This window comes from Aspergillus clavatus, genomic scaffold (assembly GCF_000002715.2).
Source record: "Aspergillus clavatus NRRL 1 1099423829806 genomic scaffold, whole genome shotgun sequence".
NCBI classification, from domain to species: domain Eukaryota; kingdom Fungi; phylum Ascomycota; class Eurotiomycetes; order Eurotiales; family Aspergillaceae; genus Aspergillus; species Aspergillus clavatus.
The window spans coordinates 1,341,205-1,358,031 of record NW_001517093.1 but is presented as its reverse complement, the minus strand read 5'-3'; the positions used below and the strand labels follow the sequence as shown (position 1 = coordinate 1,358,031).

Genomic DNA, 16,827 nt, shown 5'->3' with positions numbered 1-16,827 from the left:
AGCCAATACCTGTGTTGAGACCAGCAGGATTGATGATCATGGGGATTTGAAGCACAGGGTTCTCCTTCAAGAGTGTTGGTGTAGTAGCTCATCAGTCTTGATATATGGTAAAAAGCTTCTCGGATTCGATAATACATGATTGGAAGTGAATATAGGCAGAAAAAAATCGAGTACTCCATGCAAACCACGAACCAGGGAACACCAACCACCCAAAAATGCCCTGAACCGACGGTGCCTAGACGCTACAAGGATGAATCATGTTTCGATGTAAAGGAGTTGAAGGAGAAATGGCTGGGGAAGAGAAAGATCAATCGCGAATAAGATGTGTAATGGAGGACAGTTGTAGGGTATCATCAAGGAGATCTGTACCAAAGGAGTTTACGGATGAGAAGAAAGGGGGGGGGAGGGAAGAGGAGATTAGATGGCTGGAGGAGCGCCCATGGCGAAGGCGGAGTCGCTAACGCGGTCTTCAGGCTTCATGGTACCGTTAAGAAGAGGGCAGAGCCTGGTGTCGTGTTAGTAAAATTGGTCTTGATTCCCAATGGCTTGGTGGGAAGAGAGGGAACAGGGAAGAAACGAACTTCTTGTTGGTCTTGATGTGACCGACCTGGCCGCAGTTGGCACACTTGCGCTGCGTCCCTGCGGTCTTGCCGGTGCCTGGGGTGGCGCCGTCGGCCGGTGAGTCTCCGGCGGAGGTCTTCACGGTGCCTTTTTGCTTCTCGCGCGCGAAGCGACGTTCTTTGTTGCGGTTGAGGCGGCTGAGCTCGTTTTCGATGCTGGTTGTGAAGACACGGGGTTAGCTTTCGAGTCAGGGTAAGAGGGGGGATGGGAACCATACAGTTTCTTGTTGCGAGCGTCGACTTCTGGGTCGCCCGTTGGTTGCAGAGATTCAAGTCTTAGAGATTGTTAGTGTGTGTTGACCATAGACGGGGGGAAGGGAAAGGAAAGGGACATACTTGGTAGTCAGAGCCTCCAGCCTATGACGGTGCTGCATGTAGTGGCGGATAACTCGGGGATCCCAGATGGTCGTTTCCTTCTGAACGATTTGGCCGTTCTCGTCTCTGAACTGCCGGACAATCCGCAACACCTTGCCCTTCTGATCGGCTATGCTGGTCTTGCTGAACTGACTGGTCGTTTCGTCGTCGCGACGACCAGGAGCGGGGGTGGGGGCTTCCGAGCGAGGAGTCGGTTTACTGAACTCGTCTTCCATTTCACGGTCGATATCGCTCTCATCATCGGAGTGCTCAACCGTGGATGACAGGCTGGCCTTTTGGGCTTCCCAGATGCGCCGGATAGATGTTTCGTAAGACTTCTGTTGCCGGGCCACGTTGTAGCTGTGGCCGCCCAGCTCTTTCAGCCGCTGCGCATCCAGCTTGTCTTCGACACTCTCGCCGATAGCCTTGAATCCTCCTTTCATCGACGTCTTGATGAAACTGAACCCTTCGCCACGTCCGGTAGGGTCACCTTCTCCGTGCAGTTTTAGCATCGCTTTGCCCTGGGACGCCAGAAGGAAATTGCGGGTAGCCTTCCAGGGGGCCATCTGCTGTTCGAAGCTCTCGTGTTCGCCGTCCTCGTCCTCGTCGCCACCTGTTTCGGCGTCGTTGCCGTAACCCGTATCATGCAGGTGCTGCTGACCAACCTGCATCGCTTCGAGAAGACAGACATCCTCAGGCTGGACCCATGACCGAATCGTATCGGACTCGGGGACAGGCTCTAATGGAACCCAGTATTTGGAGTCCTTATCGTGTTGAAGGAAATCTTTGACTTTCTGCCGATTCTGCATGTCACTCGTGCCGGGAATGTGAGCAGTGACATCGCTGATTGACAGCCTGAGATCCGGGCTTTTCTTGAGCAGGCGGTACACAAGCATCTTCATGCGGTTCTTTGCGACGGTCGTGACCTTGCGTGAATGTGGGCCGGGGACATCAACCGAAGGGAACTGCTGACCCGCAACGTAGAGATTCTCAATATTTCGAAGATAGTAGTCGCTGCCACCCGAACCGGTGCTGCTGCGAACGATCAAGAAATCCGTAGATCTGGCCTGGTGCTGGAAAAGGGGAGCTCTGTACATCGAATTCGAAACGGTTGGGGTAATCTCTCCCGGGTCCACATGGCCGAAGATGGAGAACGGACTCTTGTCCTGAGGAAGAAGGACAACTGTCTCACCGATATCAGCCTTGGGACGAGTGGAATCCTCCATGCTCTTCCTCCGATAGTAGTTGATGAAACGGTTCGACATGCCAAAGTTGGAGAGCATGAGGGGGCTTTCCTCGGAATATTCCACCAGCAGCACATTCGAGTTATCAGCCAAAGACAGGGCCCTTGTAGAATCGTAGAGCGTCTTAGCATCCTTGCCTTTTTGATGTTTGCGCTTCATATGAGCAGGATTTTTGAACCAGCAGGTTTGGCCGGGCCGGAAGGACAGGGCTGGACGGTGGAAAGATCGCGCTTCTGCCTTGGCAAGCTCAGTTTTGTAGTAAGGCCATTGCAGGCGAAGCGCGGGCAGACTGTGTTCGAGAGTGACATTGCCAAGAGTGCTGCGGACCTTGTTCTGATGGTTTTGCTTGAGCATGTCGTAGGCTTGGTCATTGGAGAGGTTGTACCGCGATGTAAGACGCCGGGTGACATTGACGTCCACTTCGTCGCGATTGAATTCTTTCAGCGCCTTGGGTTTTTGGGCCGCCGCTTCAGGGGCACGGTCATCCAGCAGAATGAATGGGTCGTTCATGTCAATCGTCACCTTCTTGGCGATCCGCGACGTAGCTTGTTCCGGGTCATCGAGTAGAGGCAAATCAATGTGGGAGAGCGCAATCATATCCATTGGGTCTCGACCGAGCTTGCGCTTCTTGGCTGGGCGAGTGGTCTCAACCATCCAGTCCTCCTCATCATCTAGCTCGTCGACTTCCTTGGCAGGCTCCTCGTCAACATCCATAATGGAGAAATCATCCTTGACATCCCAGTCAGAGCAGACAACACGAAGGTCCTGAATGGTGACATTGCCGGGGAGAACTTCGTCCGTGTCAGTTTCATGTTCCACATCCTCTTTTGGTTCTTCCTCTTCTTCCGGCGCAACCTCCGCAATAGTCACAATTCCTTGGTGATCGGCGTCGAGCGATCGCTTATGTGCCTGGCCACCCGCCTTGAATATCCTCTCTTGATCTTGGGACAATTCGATATGCACTTTACTCGGCAGAACGGGCTTCGGCGGCTTTGGTGGCTGCTTGCCGACGAAATAGGCCTTTTTGTGAGGGATGAGTTCGAGGAAGCGAGGGAGGGCTTTGCGATCGAACTGAGGGAACAACGAATGCAGAAGCTCTTCCACGTTCTCCGGTGGCGCTGGCGGGTTATCCGGACCGTATGCCGACATGGCAAACAGGGCTTGCTGGAGCTTCCATGCTCGGAGTGCGGCCGGGTCCATATCCTCCACCGGAGGGGTAAGAGTCCCGTCATCACCAAACGGCTCTTCTTCATCCTCTTCCATCACCATAGGTTCGGGTTCCACAGCCGGGGTCTCGACGGCCTCTACCACCGGAGGTGGCTTTGTTTCCTCCTCCTCTTCAAAGAACAAGTCCCTCGTATGATCCATCTGATCTGGTCCCGGCGAAGAAGGCCCCTCGCCGAAGAGATCGTCAAGCTCATCCCGCGGCGCCTGCTGTTCCCCATGATCGCCGAAGAGATCATCCTCGCCCTCGAACAAACCCTTTTCCTCGTCGTCTGCCGCGGTCTCCCCGATTTCTCCTGGAGTTTCGCCACTTCGTTCCTCTTCTTCGGGAAGGTCATCGTCGTCGATATCTTCGTAGTCGATGGCATCGTCTGCCTTCTCACCAGGTTCGAGCTCTCGCGTCAGGAAGTCAAACGACATGCCACCTTCCCCAAAGGGTCCGTTCATCTGTCGCATCACATTGTCGAATTCCGAATCTTCGGGCTCGGCCGGGCCCGGTCCTGTAGCGTGTGGCATTTTGGATGGTGGTGAAGGAGCGTATCTCGTGAAGAAAGAAGTCGGTGCGGCAGGTGCTGTGTTGGTAGTGAAGGTTGTAGTTGTAACACACGTTGGAATCAACGAGGGCGAAGAAGTGTAAGTTTAGCGCATTTATAGCCACCTCGGAGGCACGGAGACCAGCTCTACCTGCCGCAAGAAAGATTTTGCCCAGTTAGCCCAGCTTGCGCCAGATATGCGAGATACCAACAAGAGAACAGTGTTGGGTGAGAGAAACTGGCGAAGTTGAACTGCGGCGGAAGTGAGAGACTGGCGACGGAAGGCGCTAGTCCCGATCAGGCAAGCAGCTCACTGTTCATCACTGTTCCATAGGTTGTCTTCAAACAACTAACAAGTCGACAGCAGTTGGTCTGCAGTTAAAATGAAAATAATCAACGTACATGTATTCTCGTAGTAGTATTCTTTTTATGTCGATGTGTAATTCAATAGTAGTGTGATCTTGTTGGAATGAGGGTTCTGCAACTCAAACAGGGTACATATATTCATACTCCACCATGAACAATACTCCGAATATATCGTACATGAAAAAAATAGAAAGAAATAAGATCAAAAATGCTGAGAACATGTCATTGGATATTAAATCCACCATAATATATACAGAGTGCTTTACTTGCGCCTTCCATGCAATAATGTACCACGGGTGCTTTGTGGCCATCCTTGACCAGCTTCGCCAGCTGCCTCACGTCCGACGTTCGGGGAAGGTAGAGAACCATGTGCTCCGTGAACAGGGAGTATTCGTTGTACAGTGTTTGCAAAGAGTATGGCTCCATGGTGCTCATGTTAAATACTTTGTCGGAGCGATACCCGGGTCCTATGTATATAAGGTTAGCTCTGGGTGGCACAGAGGCAAAGGAAAAGCAGAGCCAGACATACCACCCCACGGGGGACTCGCGAACACGATGCTGTAGGGAGCCAGTTCCTTGAGCTGATTCTTCAGAATCTCGAAGCAATCACCCTGAAACCATGTGATCTTGTCCGCCACGCCGTACACTTTAGCATTGTGTTTGGCGCACTGCAGGACAGCCGGATTCTTCTCGATGGCATAGACCCGTTTCCACTTTCCTGTCCGCGCGAATGCAATAGTATTTCCACCGGCACCAGCAAAGGCGTCGACAAGGATACTCCGTCCTGCGGGTACCGACTTGGCAATGTCCTCTGCGATCTTACTGTCGAAACGCGTTACCACTGGGCATCAAAGCTAGACTGGAGCAGAGACACGAACTTGGCCACAGGCTCGGGTGTCACACCGAACCACGCATCGTCGGTTAACCAGATCCCTTCGTCATACTTTGAGAAGATCTTATAGCGTTGGGCCCAGTAACTAGCAGAGTTAGCTCTTGCGCGCAGTATCAGAGCAGAGGGTGGACTGACTTTTGGATATCCCACGGCACTTCGCTTATACACTCATAGTGATGCACCTCCGGGGGAGCTTCATCCGTCGAATGATCCATTCCCAAGCAAGCGTTTGGAGGAAGTCAAACATCCATCCCGGAAATCGAAGACTTCTTTCTTTCTTTATCGGGTGTATCCTCGATAACCGATAAAGGATGGATGACCGTGGGTGTTTGCTTGGTTTGCAGCCAGCTGGATGACAGCTCTCCAATTGTGTGCACTTTCAGAGCTCAGACGGAATGCGACGGACTCAGTCGTATAATCTCACACAGCTGTATTGAAGATGTTTGGAGCTCTAAATCGATTTATTGGTCGGCTGGACTCAGAGCCAGTCCAACACCCTCGGACTCCCACCGCAGACAATGCATTTGGTTTCCAGGTTCTCCGCAACAAGGACCCCGAACTACCACTAGAGCCCTGGTTCGACTTCATCGTCGGCATCAATGGACATCCGATCGTTCGTATCATCTGGTTGTTGTCTCACTAGATTCTGACTAACGGTCGCCTCCAGGAAGACCCCGACCCGAACCTCTTCGCGACAGAGGTGCGCAACTGCGCTGGCACAAGTGTCCGATTCGAGGTCTGGAGCGCAAAGGTTCGTCCATATCAAAGCACTATCTGATTCAGCACAGGGTTGTTGAACCCATACCAGGGCCAGAAAACACACACAGTGTCGATCCAAGTCTCTCCCTCAAACCCTACGCTCGGTCTCGCTCTCCAACTCGCCCCTCTCTCCTCCACACAAAACATCTGGCACGTCTTGTCCATTCCGTCCCCGCTGAGTCCAGCGTACCGCGCGGGCCTCCTCCCCCACTCCGACTACATCATCGGCACGCCCAGCGGGACATTACGCGGCGAGGCCGCCCTCGGGGAGTTAGTCGAAGACCACCTCAACCGCACACTGGTCCTGTGGGTATACAACAGCGAATTCGACGTCGTCCGGGAGGTCGAGCTGGTGCCCACCAGGGGCTGGGGAGGCGAGGGGGCGCTGGGCGCCGAGCTGGGCTACGGAGCCTTACACCGACTGCCCGTGGGTCTGGGCGAGGAGGTCGAGGGACCAGGCGAGGTTGTCTTTGAGACGCGCGAGGACGGCACCTCGACGCCGGTTTTCCACCCGCTGGAACCCCAGCCGGACGCTGCAGCTGCCGGGGGCAGCTTCCTGGTCCCGGCCAACATGGCGTCTCCTCCGCCCTTGTCTGCGCCGAGCAGGAACCTGTCGGCGTCGCCGGCGAATAACCGGTCACCTGCTCCGCGCCGAGCGGGCAGGATGCGGCATGCAGGGCTGTCGCCGAATCTGGCCTTTGATGAGTACTTTGCTGAGGGAGTACAGAAGAGCAAGGAGCAGGATTATATCCCGTCGCGGAAGGGGACGCCGCTGCCGCCGCCGCCTAAAGCTGGCGTTGTCTCGCCGCCGCCGGTGGGTAGTCCAGGGCCCGCACAGGAGAGTTAGCCACACACACAAACACACACACACCCAAATATTGCTCTGATACCATTTCCCTTTTTTTTCTATTCTCTGCTTGCTAGATTTTACACGTAAGGAAATCAACCCGTGTCAACATAAGAATCAAGTCCTTGATCTAGAGACGGCTAAGAGTACAATGCAACACGGGAAGGGGGATGTGTGAAACAGGAATGGACCATCTTTTCGCAAGCCCAGACCTAGATAAAAAAAAAAAGATCTAGTGGCCCTTGCTCACCAACTCCTCCAGCTTCTTCCTCGTCTCCCCGATCTTCTCCTCCATCATGTGGCGGGCCATACCGCCGTGCGCCAGACCGGTGTACCACAGCTGCTCCGCCTTCTCACGGATAGCCAGATGCTGCTCGGCCACGGCGGGGACCTTCTTCTCATACTCCCAGACCAAGTCGGAGACATTGCGCATGGTCACGGGCAGCAGGGACCAGGCGGCGACGGTACCGAAGGCCAGCGGGGAAAGGGTGCGGAGGAAGATGCCGCGGTTGCGGGAGACGATGGAGCCGGCCATGGCGGCGACGACGACGTAGACGCCACCGGGGAGGAGGCGCTCGCCAGACTCGGGGGAGGGAGCGAGTGAGGCGACGGTGTTGGTGAAGGCGTTCTCGATGTTCAGGGCGCGGGAGAGGAAGGCGTTGAAGCTGTTCTCGGCGGCGAGCGAGTGAGCGTAGAGGAAGAGCCGGGCCTGGCGGACCTGGGCCGTCAGGATGTCGGTGGGAGTCGGCGAGGACGAGGAGGTCGATTTGCGAAGAGGAGGGAGCACGGCGGGTTCGGGGAGATCGGATGAGAAGTCATCATAGATGGGTTTTTTCTGCAACGACACGAAACGAAACGAGCGAGTGAGGCATTAGAGCATTGTCCGGCTTCATCGGTCGGCTGGAGCGGAACCACACGTACGTTATCCAGGGGCTCCTCAGCGTATACAGTCCGTCTGGGATAGAGAGCGACGCCGCCAGCAAGAAGGGTGGCAGCGAATGGAGCAACAGCTCGCTGGATCGGGGGAGCAGGACGGTCAGCTGGGTACGGACAGCGAGGCCATTGAAGCACTCTCAGAAACCGACTTAACTTACCTGACGGAACATTGGCCGGAAGGACATCCTGACGAGAAGAGGCCAGGGGAAAGGAGGGGATGAAGAAGGATGATGAGGTTTTTTCGTCTCGTCTAAAGCTACAAGTCCAGACGTCGTTCAAGATCGGAAGTCGACGTCGATCCCGCCAAGCGTTTTTCTCTTCGCGGCTGCTCGGCTCCTCGTCTCCGTCATCGTCCGTCTCTTCTCCATTCTTCCTCCATCTCATCGATTTGTCTACGCGATCATTTTATCTATCTATTCATGTTTCGGATCATTCCTACTCGTTCAATGGTAGATCCCTATCGTTGTCGCTCTTTACTGATATCTGTTTCATGAAACCCCAACTGCTGACGCCGCTGCGGCGTCGGCCATGGACATGCCGACAATGCCTGCAACGCCTGCAACGCCTGCAGCAACAGACTCGTCGCTCCTTTGAGACGGCTGCCTCGCCGGCGCCCGGTCATACTCAGGTGGACTATATCCCTGCGGATGCTTCCCAATCCAAGAAAGTCGACGACGAGACAATCCGCCGGGTTTTCGACTCGCAGCACTTCTGGCGAGAGTTCTCGCAGCGGCGGTCGACGCAGTCCAAGCCGACCGGGCTAGTACAGAACCAATACTTGACGAGTCCGGACGGCTTCCGTACCTTCGCCAACGTCTCGCTGCAGAAATGCCAGGCCATCGTGTCCAAGGTGCTGGCGGCTTCGACGCTGGAGGAGTACCGGACGATGGCTCGGGACCTGGACCGACTCAGTGATCTGCTGTGTCGCGTGATCGACCTGTCCGACTTTATCCGGGTGATCCATCCGGATCCACGGGTGCAGGAGGCGGCGACGCAGGCGTATGCGCTGATGTTCGAGTACATGAACGTCCTCAACACCACGACGGGGCTGAACGACCAGCTGAAAAAGGCGGTTGCGAACCCCGAAGTGGCGTCGCACTGGACGGAGGAGGAGAAGATCGTGGCGCAGATCCTGATCAAGGATTTTTCCAACTCGGCAATCCTGATGCCCCCGCAGGAGCGGCAACGATTTGTGAACCTGTCCAACGACATCAGCCAGCTGGGGTCGAGCTTCGTCAACAGTCCCGAGCCAGCCAAGTCCCAGGTGGTCGTCAACGCGAACAGTCTCCGGGGGCTGGATCCTATGTTGGTGCAGCAGATTAAGCGGTGGAACCGGACAGCGTCGGTTCCGACCACCGGGATGATTCCGCGGCTGGCTTTGCGATCGGTACATGATGAGAGCGTCCGCCGGGAGGTTTACTTGGCATCCCGGACGTCAAGCGCTCGACAGCTCCATCGACTGGAGGAGTTGCTCTTGAAACGCGCGGAGCTGGCTAAGCTGTCGGGCTACTCGAGCTTCGGACACATGACCCTGAGCGACAAGATGGCCAAAAGCCCTGAAGCGGTATCCAACTTTCTGACGTCGCTTGTGGACAGCAATCGCACGCTCGTGCGGGAGGAATTGTTGCAGCTGCGGAACATGAAAGGCTCCCCGCTGCAGCCCTGGGACCATGCGTACTATGTCCACAAACGCGTCATGCAGTATTCGCAGTCGCGGCGGTCCCGGGAGCTGAGCGCGGTGCCCGAGTTTTTCTCGCTGGGGACGGTGATGCAGGGCCTGTCGCGGCTGTTTGATCGCCTGTACGGGGTGCGTCTGGTACCGCAGGAGGCCGCGCCGGGGGAGACGTGGAATCCGGACGTGCGGCGGCTGGACGTGGTGGACGAAGCGGATCGGCACATTGCCGTCATCTACTGCGATCTGTTCTCGCGGCCGAACAAGCACCCGAACCCGGCCCATTTCACGCTCCGCTGCTCGCGCGAGATCTCGGCGACTGAGGTGGCCGAGTGCGCGTCGTTGGACCAGTCCTCGCACCCGAACGATGGGATGGCGACCGCGGTGGATCCGACGACCAAGACGCTGCGGCAACTGCCGACGATTGCGCTGGTGTGCGACTTCGCCGAACCCGCGGCGCACGGCGGTCGTCCCTCGCTGCTGAGCGAGCACAGTGTGCGCACGCTGTTCCACGAGATGGGCCATGCCCTGCACTCCATCCTGGGCCAGACGCGGCTGCAGTCCATCTCGGGGACCCGGTGCGCGACCGACTTCGCGGAGCTGCCCTCGGTGCTGATGGAACACTTCGCCACGGCGCCCTCGGTGCTCTCGCTGTATGCGCGACACTGGGAGACGGATGAGCCGCTGTCGGAGCGGATGATACAGAGCATGGAGCGCGACCGGACGGCGCACGGATCGATCTACGGCGCGGTGGAGAACGAGGCGCAGATTCTGATGGCGCTGGTGGACCAAGAATACCACTCGCGGCCGGCGGACGGGGGCCGCATCGACAGCACGGCGCTCTACCACGAGGTGGCGCAGCGACACTCGAGCCTGCCCGATCCGGCGGAGACGGCGCCGCCGACTTCGTGGCAGGGATTCTTTGGGCACCTGTACGGCTACGGCGCGACTTACTACAGCTACATCTTTGACCGGGCGATCGCCAACAAGCTCTGGGCGGACGTGTTCGGGGCCGGACGGGCAGCGGTCGACCGGGCGGCGGGCGAGCGGTACAAGACCGAGGTGTTGCGATGGGGAGGCGGCCGCAATGGGTGGCAGTGTGTGGCTGGGGTGCTGGGGCCCAGCAACGCGTCCAACGCGGACGGACGGTTGGTGGAAGGCGGCGACGAGGCGATGCGCGAGGTTGGCCGTTGGGGACTGGGCCGGGACGGTGTGTCTGGGTAGATTTCGAATCTAATCTCCTGTGACGGTTGACAGACCGTTACACTTTTCAGGCACCATCTGGCGTTCTAGACTACTGCACCTGTTGCATGCATGCATGCATGCATGCGTACGTAGTACTCCGTAAATATCAATCCCGACTGACCCCTGCCGTGAGACTACACAGTAGGAGGATGATACTCTGAAAGCTCCCTTCGCCTCACAGACAAACAAACACAATCAATCCCCCCTCTATTTCCTCTTTTCTCTTTCTTTCTTTCCTTTCCTTTCCTTTCCTTGTAACCTCCCAACTCCCAGTCCACTCCAGTCCACAACATCCACAGTCAAAGTGAGAGTCGTGACAGCGTCCAAGTCAATCCGAAATTCCGAATATTAATCCCCATTCCCTCTGGGCTGTTTGGCCCCTTGTCCGCATCCGCATCCACCGAATCATGCGATGGCGCAATCGGGAACCCGCGACTGGCCATGTCTCAGAGCCGTTGGGAGCACGGAGCCGCGCCCAATCGCAGTGTCGCGTGAGGGTATCCAGACTCCAGAGTCCATAAAGTCGACTAACGGCGGGACTTCTAGGAAGTAGGAACGCACACAATCCCGTCGATAGTCGATACACTAACTAGTTACGGGGGTAGGTACTTCGGAGTTGTAGTCTCCGTAGGTATCATAGTTAGTCTAGCACTCTACTCTGTACGGAGTACTACAGAGTAGATCGAGAGAGGTTCGAAGTTCTGCGCCTTGGAATGGTCCCATGGGTCCTCCTGCAACCGACGTCTCATGAGGTTGGTCTGGAATCTGGATAGAGAGAGAGAGAGAGAGAGAGAGAGAGAATAGTCTGTAGTGGAGTGCAGACAGATGGGTATTATTCACAGGACTTACGTAGTAGATTCAGGAGTCGAACCGGCACTCTGTCCTCTGTACTCTGCACTCTGCACTCTGCAGGACACAAAGCACCGCGGCTTATCATCAATATTAATATATCCATATCCATATCCATATCTATATATCTATAAATCTATAGATAGATAGATATTCAAATTGTCGCCCATTCCCAGGTGCAGGCCGCACTCCTCGGCTTCAACAATAAACAAACAAAAAACAACCTGATCTCTGCCTCCCTGGTCCTCTTCTATTCCCCCCCCCCTTCCCTCCCCCTTGGTCGTCGATATTACTTTCTCTCTCTACACTCGCCAGAATACCAGAAAAGAAGGAGAAAAGAGAGAGAAGTACCAGGAAAAAAAAAAAAATGCCGTCCGTCACTTTCATCAACGACACCGACAACATCAGCATCGCCAGCACAACTTCCTCCGCGTCCCTCCATACCTACAACCACCACGCAACACCCTCCCTCCAACGCAGGAAATCCACCATTGTCGTGCACCGGCTCTCGCGCTGGGTCTCGCGCCGGATCTCGCGCCAGGGATTAAACGCCACGCCGAGCCACCCCGCCCACGAATACGAGTCCGGCCACGACGAGACGAACCGGATCATCCCCGAGTGCGACCGGCAGCGATGGCGGCGCGAGACGGATGAGGAGACCGAGCGCGAGTTGCAGGCGTCGTATGCGGCGTTTTGTCATGCGTTTACGGCCGCGGGGGAGGGGCAGCTTCAGCACCAGCGGCGGCGGAGGGAGATGAGGATGGAGATGGATGCGGATGCGGACGCGGACGGGAAGGTGGAGAGAGAGCCAGAGCCAGAGCCAGAGCCAGAGCCAGAGCCAGAGCCACGACCAGAGGCTGTCATGACCCTCTATCCCCAGCCGGCAGAACCGCTCTCACCACCTCCCAAGATCCTCACGCCGTCGCTCTACGCCGAAATGCGGGTGACCGCGCGCGAGAAGAAGCTCAACCGACAGCGACGGTTGTGGGGGCCTTTCCACTCTCTGTTCCTTCACCGGCGTCAGCGTGAGACGAGTTGACGGCTTCAATGTGGGGGGGGGGGGGATGTATTGAAGACGGAATACGAGAAAGGTGGCTCAGAGAGGATAGACACTCCGAGATGTATGTCATCGGTTCGATGCCAACCTCTCAGATAGAATAATAATGAATATCAATTAGTATGAACAGGGTATCCTGAGCATCGTATTACATACAGCCTAAGCATACAAAGGAAATGTCAAACCGAAATCCTCACCGACTCGTTCTCTTAGGACTGCTCCTGTCGCTCGGGTTGAGGCGTCGACGCATGGCTTCGTCGGTCGGGCGTCGTCCGTCGTGACAGCTGTGTGAGCTCGCCAATGAGTCTATCCCCATTCAACATCACAATCAGCGGGACTCCCCGAACGATTCGCGATCAATCAACACTCACCGCTGATGTTCGTCATACCAGTCATCGTTGGCCGTCCGGATGTGTTTAAGCTGCTCCTGGATGCTGGCCATCTACGTCCACCAGGTTAGCATCATGTTGCCGGAGGGAACGGACACAAACGTCAACCCACCGTTCCCTCGATCGATGAACCAAGGTCCTCACCTTCCGCTGCGGTTGGACCCCGCTCCTCCCCAGCCTTGCTCTCCTCCGCCGCCCATCGACTCCCCTCCAGGCCGACATTGCTCTTGCCGCTGTCCTTGTCGGCCTTGAGGGCGGCCAACTCGGCCTCCAGCTCGCGCACCCGCTTGCGGTTGGCGGCGATGGCTGAGTCAACCTCGCCCAGCTGGTTCAGCAGCGACATGTTTCGCTCGATCTGGTCGTTGAGGTCCCGCTCGCCCTGCGACAGCCTCTCCTCCATCGTCCGGTTCTGCGTCTTGAGCTCCTCCAGCTCGCCGCTCACCGTGGCATGCTTGCCTTGCAGTTGTGACAGCTCCTCCCGCGAGCCAGACAGCTGGTTCAGAACCCGCTCGAGTTCCGTCTTGATGCTTTCCAACGCCGAAACAGACTTGGTGAGCTCCTCCACCTGGCTGGCGGCCGCAGTGTACTTCTCCGCCATCTCCTTGCGTTCCGCACCAAGCTGGGACAGTTCAGTGGTAAGTTGGGTCGCAAGTTCCTCGGTGGCTGCCACTGCCTGTTGCGCGTCCGCCAGTTTCTGCTCGAGGTCGGTAACCGTCGCCTTCAGACCATCGGGGACAGAAGTATCTTGCATGGCTGCACGGGCTTGCGACAGCTGCTCCTCAATCTCGCCGAGCGCGGCATCATGCAGCTTCTGCAGCTCTTCCAGCTTGGTCTTGTGCGAAGACTCCAACTCGGCCCGCAGGCCGGACAGCTTTTCTTCCTGGAGACCGAGCAGCTGTTCGATCGCCTTGCTGTGTTCAGCATCAGCCTCCGCGACCTTGGACGCCTGCATAGCCTCGACCTCCGCCAGCAGCTTGGCCTTGGTTTCTTGGAATTCCTTCTGCATATTGGCAATCTCTGTCTCACGGAGCTCCGTCTGTGAGCTGGTCTCAACGGCGTGGCGTTCGAGGGTAGCCTTCAGTTCCTCCTCCAACTTCGTGACCCGCTCCGTGTGCGCGGTCTCCAGTGCATGGTTGGCGGAGAGCAACTCGTCGTGTTTGGCCTGCAGCGCGCTCAGCGCATCCTCGTGCGACCCAGCCGCCTCCGTCTTGACCTTCTCGATTTCTGCAGCATGCTCCGCCTTCAGTACCTCGGAGGCATGGGCATGTTGCTCGGCAAATGCGGCCGTCTCTTTGAGCTGCTCCTCGAGCGCTTTCTCGGAAGCAGCGGCTTTCTCGGCCAGAGACTTCAGCTGCTCCTCCTTCTCTGCGTCCTTGGCCTTGAGCTTGGTCTCAAAATCGTTGAGACTCTGATGTAAAGCTTCTGCCTCCGCCTGTTTGCTCTGGACCTCGTCGACCAGGGATCGGATCTCACCCTGTCCGGTAGAAAGCTGGGATTCCAGGGCGCCGACTTTCTCCCTGAGGGATTCAAATTCTTGGGTGGAGCTGTTGCGCTCGTCCAGCGCCTGGCGGGTCTCCCCAAGAGCCTGCTCGGAAGCATTGAGCTTCTCTTGCAGAGCCTGCAGCTCGGCTTGGTGGGCGACCGTGAGCTCGCTGATTGCCTCGTCCTTACCCTTTTTGGCAGCAGCCTCAGCGGCATCGAGTTCATCACGGAGCTTCTGAAGTTGCTCCGAGTGGGTGGTGCCAGCGGCTTCCACGGCCTCCTTGGCCACGCTCAGCTCCTGTGCATGGGCAGCGGTGGCGGCGGCCAGAGCCTCTGCGTGTGCAGTCTGGGCCTTGGCGACGGCGGCCTCATGGGCAGCCTCCAGCTCAGAGATCTTCTGGCTCAACTGTTCAGCAGCAGTGTCCCGGGCTTCCTGGAGTTCGATCTGCGTCTTCTCCACGGCCTGCTTGAGCTCGGCCACCTCCTGCTCCTTTTCTGCCAGAAGAGTAGCGGTCTGCTCACTGCTCTGAGCAGTGGTGGATTCGGCCTGAGCGAGCTTCGCCTCCAGTTCAGCAACCTTGTCTTCCAGCGCAGAGACAGACTGCTTGGCGGACTCCTCGGCCGCACGAACCTCCTGCTCCTTGGCGCCGTTCAGTTTCTCCATCTCCACGTTCAAATTTTCAATGACTTGATCACGACCCTTCAGTTCCCGACTCAGGTTTTCGAGTGCGGACGCCTTCTCGTCCTGCAGCTTCTGGCTGGCCTCTTCCAATCCGGATTTCTGCGATTCGAGTTCCGCCTGAAGGGCGGTGATCTGGTCGGCATATCCAGCAGCAATAGTCTTTTGTTCAGCCAACTCGTTCTCCAGGGATTCCAACTGAGCCTGATGCGCCTGCTTCAGGTCCTCCAGCGCCGCAGCAGTCTTGTTGTCATCTTCCTGGGCAGCGGTCTGAGCGGCATCGTCCAGCGCCTTCATCGACTTTTCTTCCAGCTCCTTGCGCTTCGCCTCGGCCTCGTCCAACTGAGCCTGTAGAGCCTGCAGCTGCTCGGCATGTTCTGCAGCCAGCTTGGCCGTCTCCGCCGCGTACTCCTCACGCAGAGCGCCCAGGGCGGCATCGGTATTACCATCTTTGGTGGCGTCTTCTGGGGGCGAGAGGGTCAACTGGGAAAGCTTTTCGTTCACGGTGTCCAATTCGGCCTTGAGTTTCGTCACGATCGCCTCGGTCTCGGAGAGTTTAGTCCGGAGGGTCTCCAGCTTCTCCGACTCATCATCCGAAGCCTTGATGGCGGTGCTCAGACGTTTCGAGGCTGTCGTTGTCGGACGGGTCACGGTGGAAGTCGGTCTGGTGGTTGTCCGGGCGGTAGACGCAGTGGATGTGCGAGTGGTGCTCGATGCAGCGGGTCTTGTGACGGCCTTCACCGACGAAGCGGTGCTGGGGCGCGCAGTCGCCGTCCGGCTGGTGGCGGTGCCGGCAATGCTCGACCGACGGTCCAAAGTACTGGTCGTGGGTTTCAGCGGGGCTCTCGAGGAGGTGCTGCCGACCAGCGACATCCGCTTGGCCGTGCCGGAGATGCCTCTCCTCTCATCCCCCGAGCTCGCAATGAATCTAGTTTTCTCATCGGCGGAACTGCTCACGGAGGCTCGAGACCGGTGAGAAGCGGTCGTCGAAGTGCTCAGGGGTTTACGAACGGTTCCAGCTGTGGGTGGGCGCGTTGGCGGTTTACTGAGAGTACTGCCGTTGGCTGCAGCACGCGCTGTCGACGTGGTGGGTTTGGGGGCGCCCGAGATGGAGCTCGGCCGTTTGGCAGCCGAGGTACCCGACAGCGGACGCTTTGTGCTCGTGGTCGACTTCTCCGGAGAGGACTTGATGTTTTCCTTGTCCCTGATCGACGAGGCATCGGGACTTGTAACAGGCTCCTCACTGCCGGACAGAATGGCGCTGGACTCGATTGGAGTCGCGGGGGTTGCAATCTCGGCGTCACTCTCGGCCGGCAGGGGGATAGAGACATGTTCTTCCGTGGAAGCCATTGCGTCGGTGGACATGAAGCTTCAAGGTTGTAGTCTATGACGAGGAGGTTGTTAGCTTTCGAAGAGGGATCGATATTTGATGGAGAAAAAAGGAACACGGTGCAGATAGGTGCGGAGGATTGGGAATGCAGGCAGGATCGACGCTGTGCAGCAACGGAGCAAACCACTGACAGCGCAACAATACAGGCAATTAGAGTTGCAGAAGCAGCTCGCGCCGACCGTGACAGCTCACAACAACTAGCACTATTCGAGTGAGCTGCAGGTGCTCCGTAGAGGCAGCTGCGATACGAGGAACGGACTGCTTTCCCCTTGTCCCAGGAGAGTTGTTA

At 57.1% G+C, this 16,827-nt stretch overlaps 7 protein-coding genes across 7 annotated transcripts, besides 6 other annotated features; 3 read left to right on the top strand and 4 right to left on the bottom strand.

The window, feature by feature from the left end:
• Positions 1-417: 417 nt before the first annotated feature.
• ACLA_083810 (DUF3591 domain-containing protein) lies at positions 418-3,958 on the bottom strand (the record flags this gene model as incomplete). Its single annotated transcript, XM_001268111.1, has 4 exons — positions 418-505; positions 582-776; positions 839-895; positions 957-3,958. 4 exons carry the CDS (start codon positions 3,956-3,958, stop codon positions 418-420), a joined length of 3,342 nt encoding a protein of 1,113 aa, XP_001268112.1.
• Positions 3,959-4,563: 605 nt separating this feature from the next.
• ACLA_083800 (RNA methyltransferase) lies at positions 4,564-5,448 on the bottom strand (the record flags this gene model as incomplete). The annotated part of the gene is made up of 4 exons (XM_001268110.1): positions 4,564-4,808; positions 4,871-5,163; positions 5,220-5,318; positions 5,369-5,448. 4 exons carry the CDS (start codon positions 5,446-5,448, stop codon positions 4,564-4,566), a joined length of 717 nt encoding a protein of 238 aa, XP_001268111.1.
• Positions 5,449-5,672: 224 nt separating this feature from the next.
• On the top strand, positions 5,673-6,839 carry ACLA_083790 (putative Golgi reassembly stacking protein; the record flags this gene model as incomplete). The annotated part of the gene is made up of 3 exons (XM_001268109.1): positions 5,673-5,846; positions 5,901-5,984; positions 6,042-6,839. The coding sequence occupies 3 exons, from the start codon at positions 5,673-5,675 to the stop codon at positions 6,837-6,839; spliced, it is 1,056 nt and encodes a 351-aa protein (XP_001268110.1).
• A 232-nt stretch (positions 6,840-7,071) lies between these two features.
• ACLA_083780 (MICOS complex subunit MIC26/MIC27) lies at positions 7,072-7,960 on the bottom strand (the record flags this gene model as incomplete). The annotated part of the gene is made up of 3 exons (XM_001268108.1): positions 7,072-7,674; positions 7,761-7,853; positions 7,934-7,960. The coding sequence occupies 3 exons, from the start codon at positions 7,958-7,960 to the stop codon at positions 7,072-7,074; spliced, it is 723 nt and encodes a 240-aa protein (XP_001268109.1).
• A 305-nt stretch (positions 7,961-8,265) lies between these two features.
• ACLA_083770 (mitochondrial intermediate peptidase) lies at positions 8,266-10,671 on the top strand (the record flags this gene model as incomplete). The annotated part of the gene is made up of 1 exon (XM_001268107.1): positions 8,266-10,671. One exon carries the CDS (start codon positions 8,266-8,268, stop codon positions 10,669-10,671), a length of 2,406 nt encoding a protein of 801 aa, XP_001268108.1.
• Positions 8,322-8,345: a microsatellite.
• Positions 10,672-10,754: 83 nt separating the features above from the next.
• Positions 10,755-10,777: a microsatellite.
• Positions 10,778-11,463: 686 nt separating this feature from the next.
• Positions 11,464-11,492: a microsatellite.
• Positions 11,465-11,492: a microsatellite.
• Positions 11,493-11,566: 74 nt separating this feature from the next.
• Positions 11,567-11,603: a microsatellite.
• Positions 11,604-11,908: 305 nt separating this feature from the next.
• Positions 11,909-12,580, top strand: ACLA_083760 (uncharacterized protein; the record flags this gene model as incomplete). Its single annotated transcript, XM_001268106.1, has 1 exon — positions 11,909-12,580. One exon carries the CDS (start codon positions 11,909-11,911, stop codon positions 12,578-12,580), a length of 672 nt encoding a protein of 223 aa, XP_001268107.1.
• Positions 12,347-12,397: a microsatellite.
• Positions 12,581-12,807: 227 nt separating the features above from the next.
• Positions 12,808-16,498, bottom strand: ACLA_083750 (M protein repeat protein; the record flags this gene model as incomplete). Its single annotated transcript, XM_001268105.1, has 3 exons — positions 12,808-12,904; positions 12,970-13,040; positions 13,100-16,498. 3 exons carry the CDS (start codon positions 16,496-16,498, stop codon positions 12,808-12,810), a joined length of 3,567 nt encoding a protein of 1,188 aa, XP_001268106.1.
• Between the last annotated feature and the right edge of the window lie 329 nt (positions 16,499-16,827).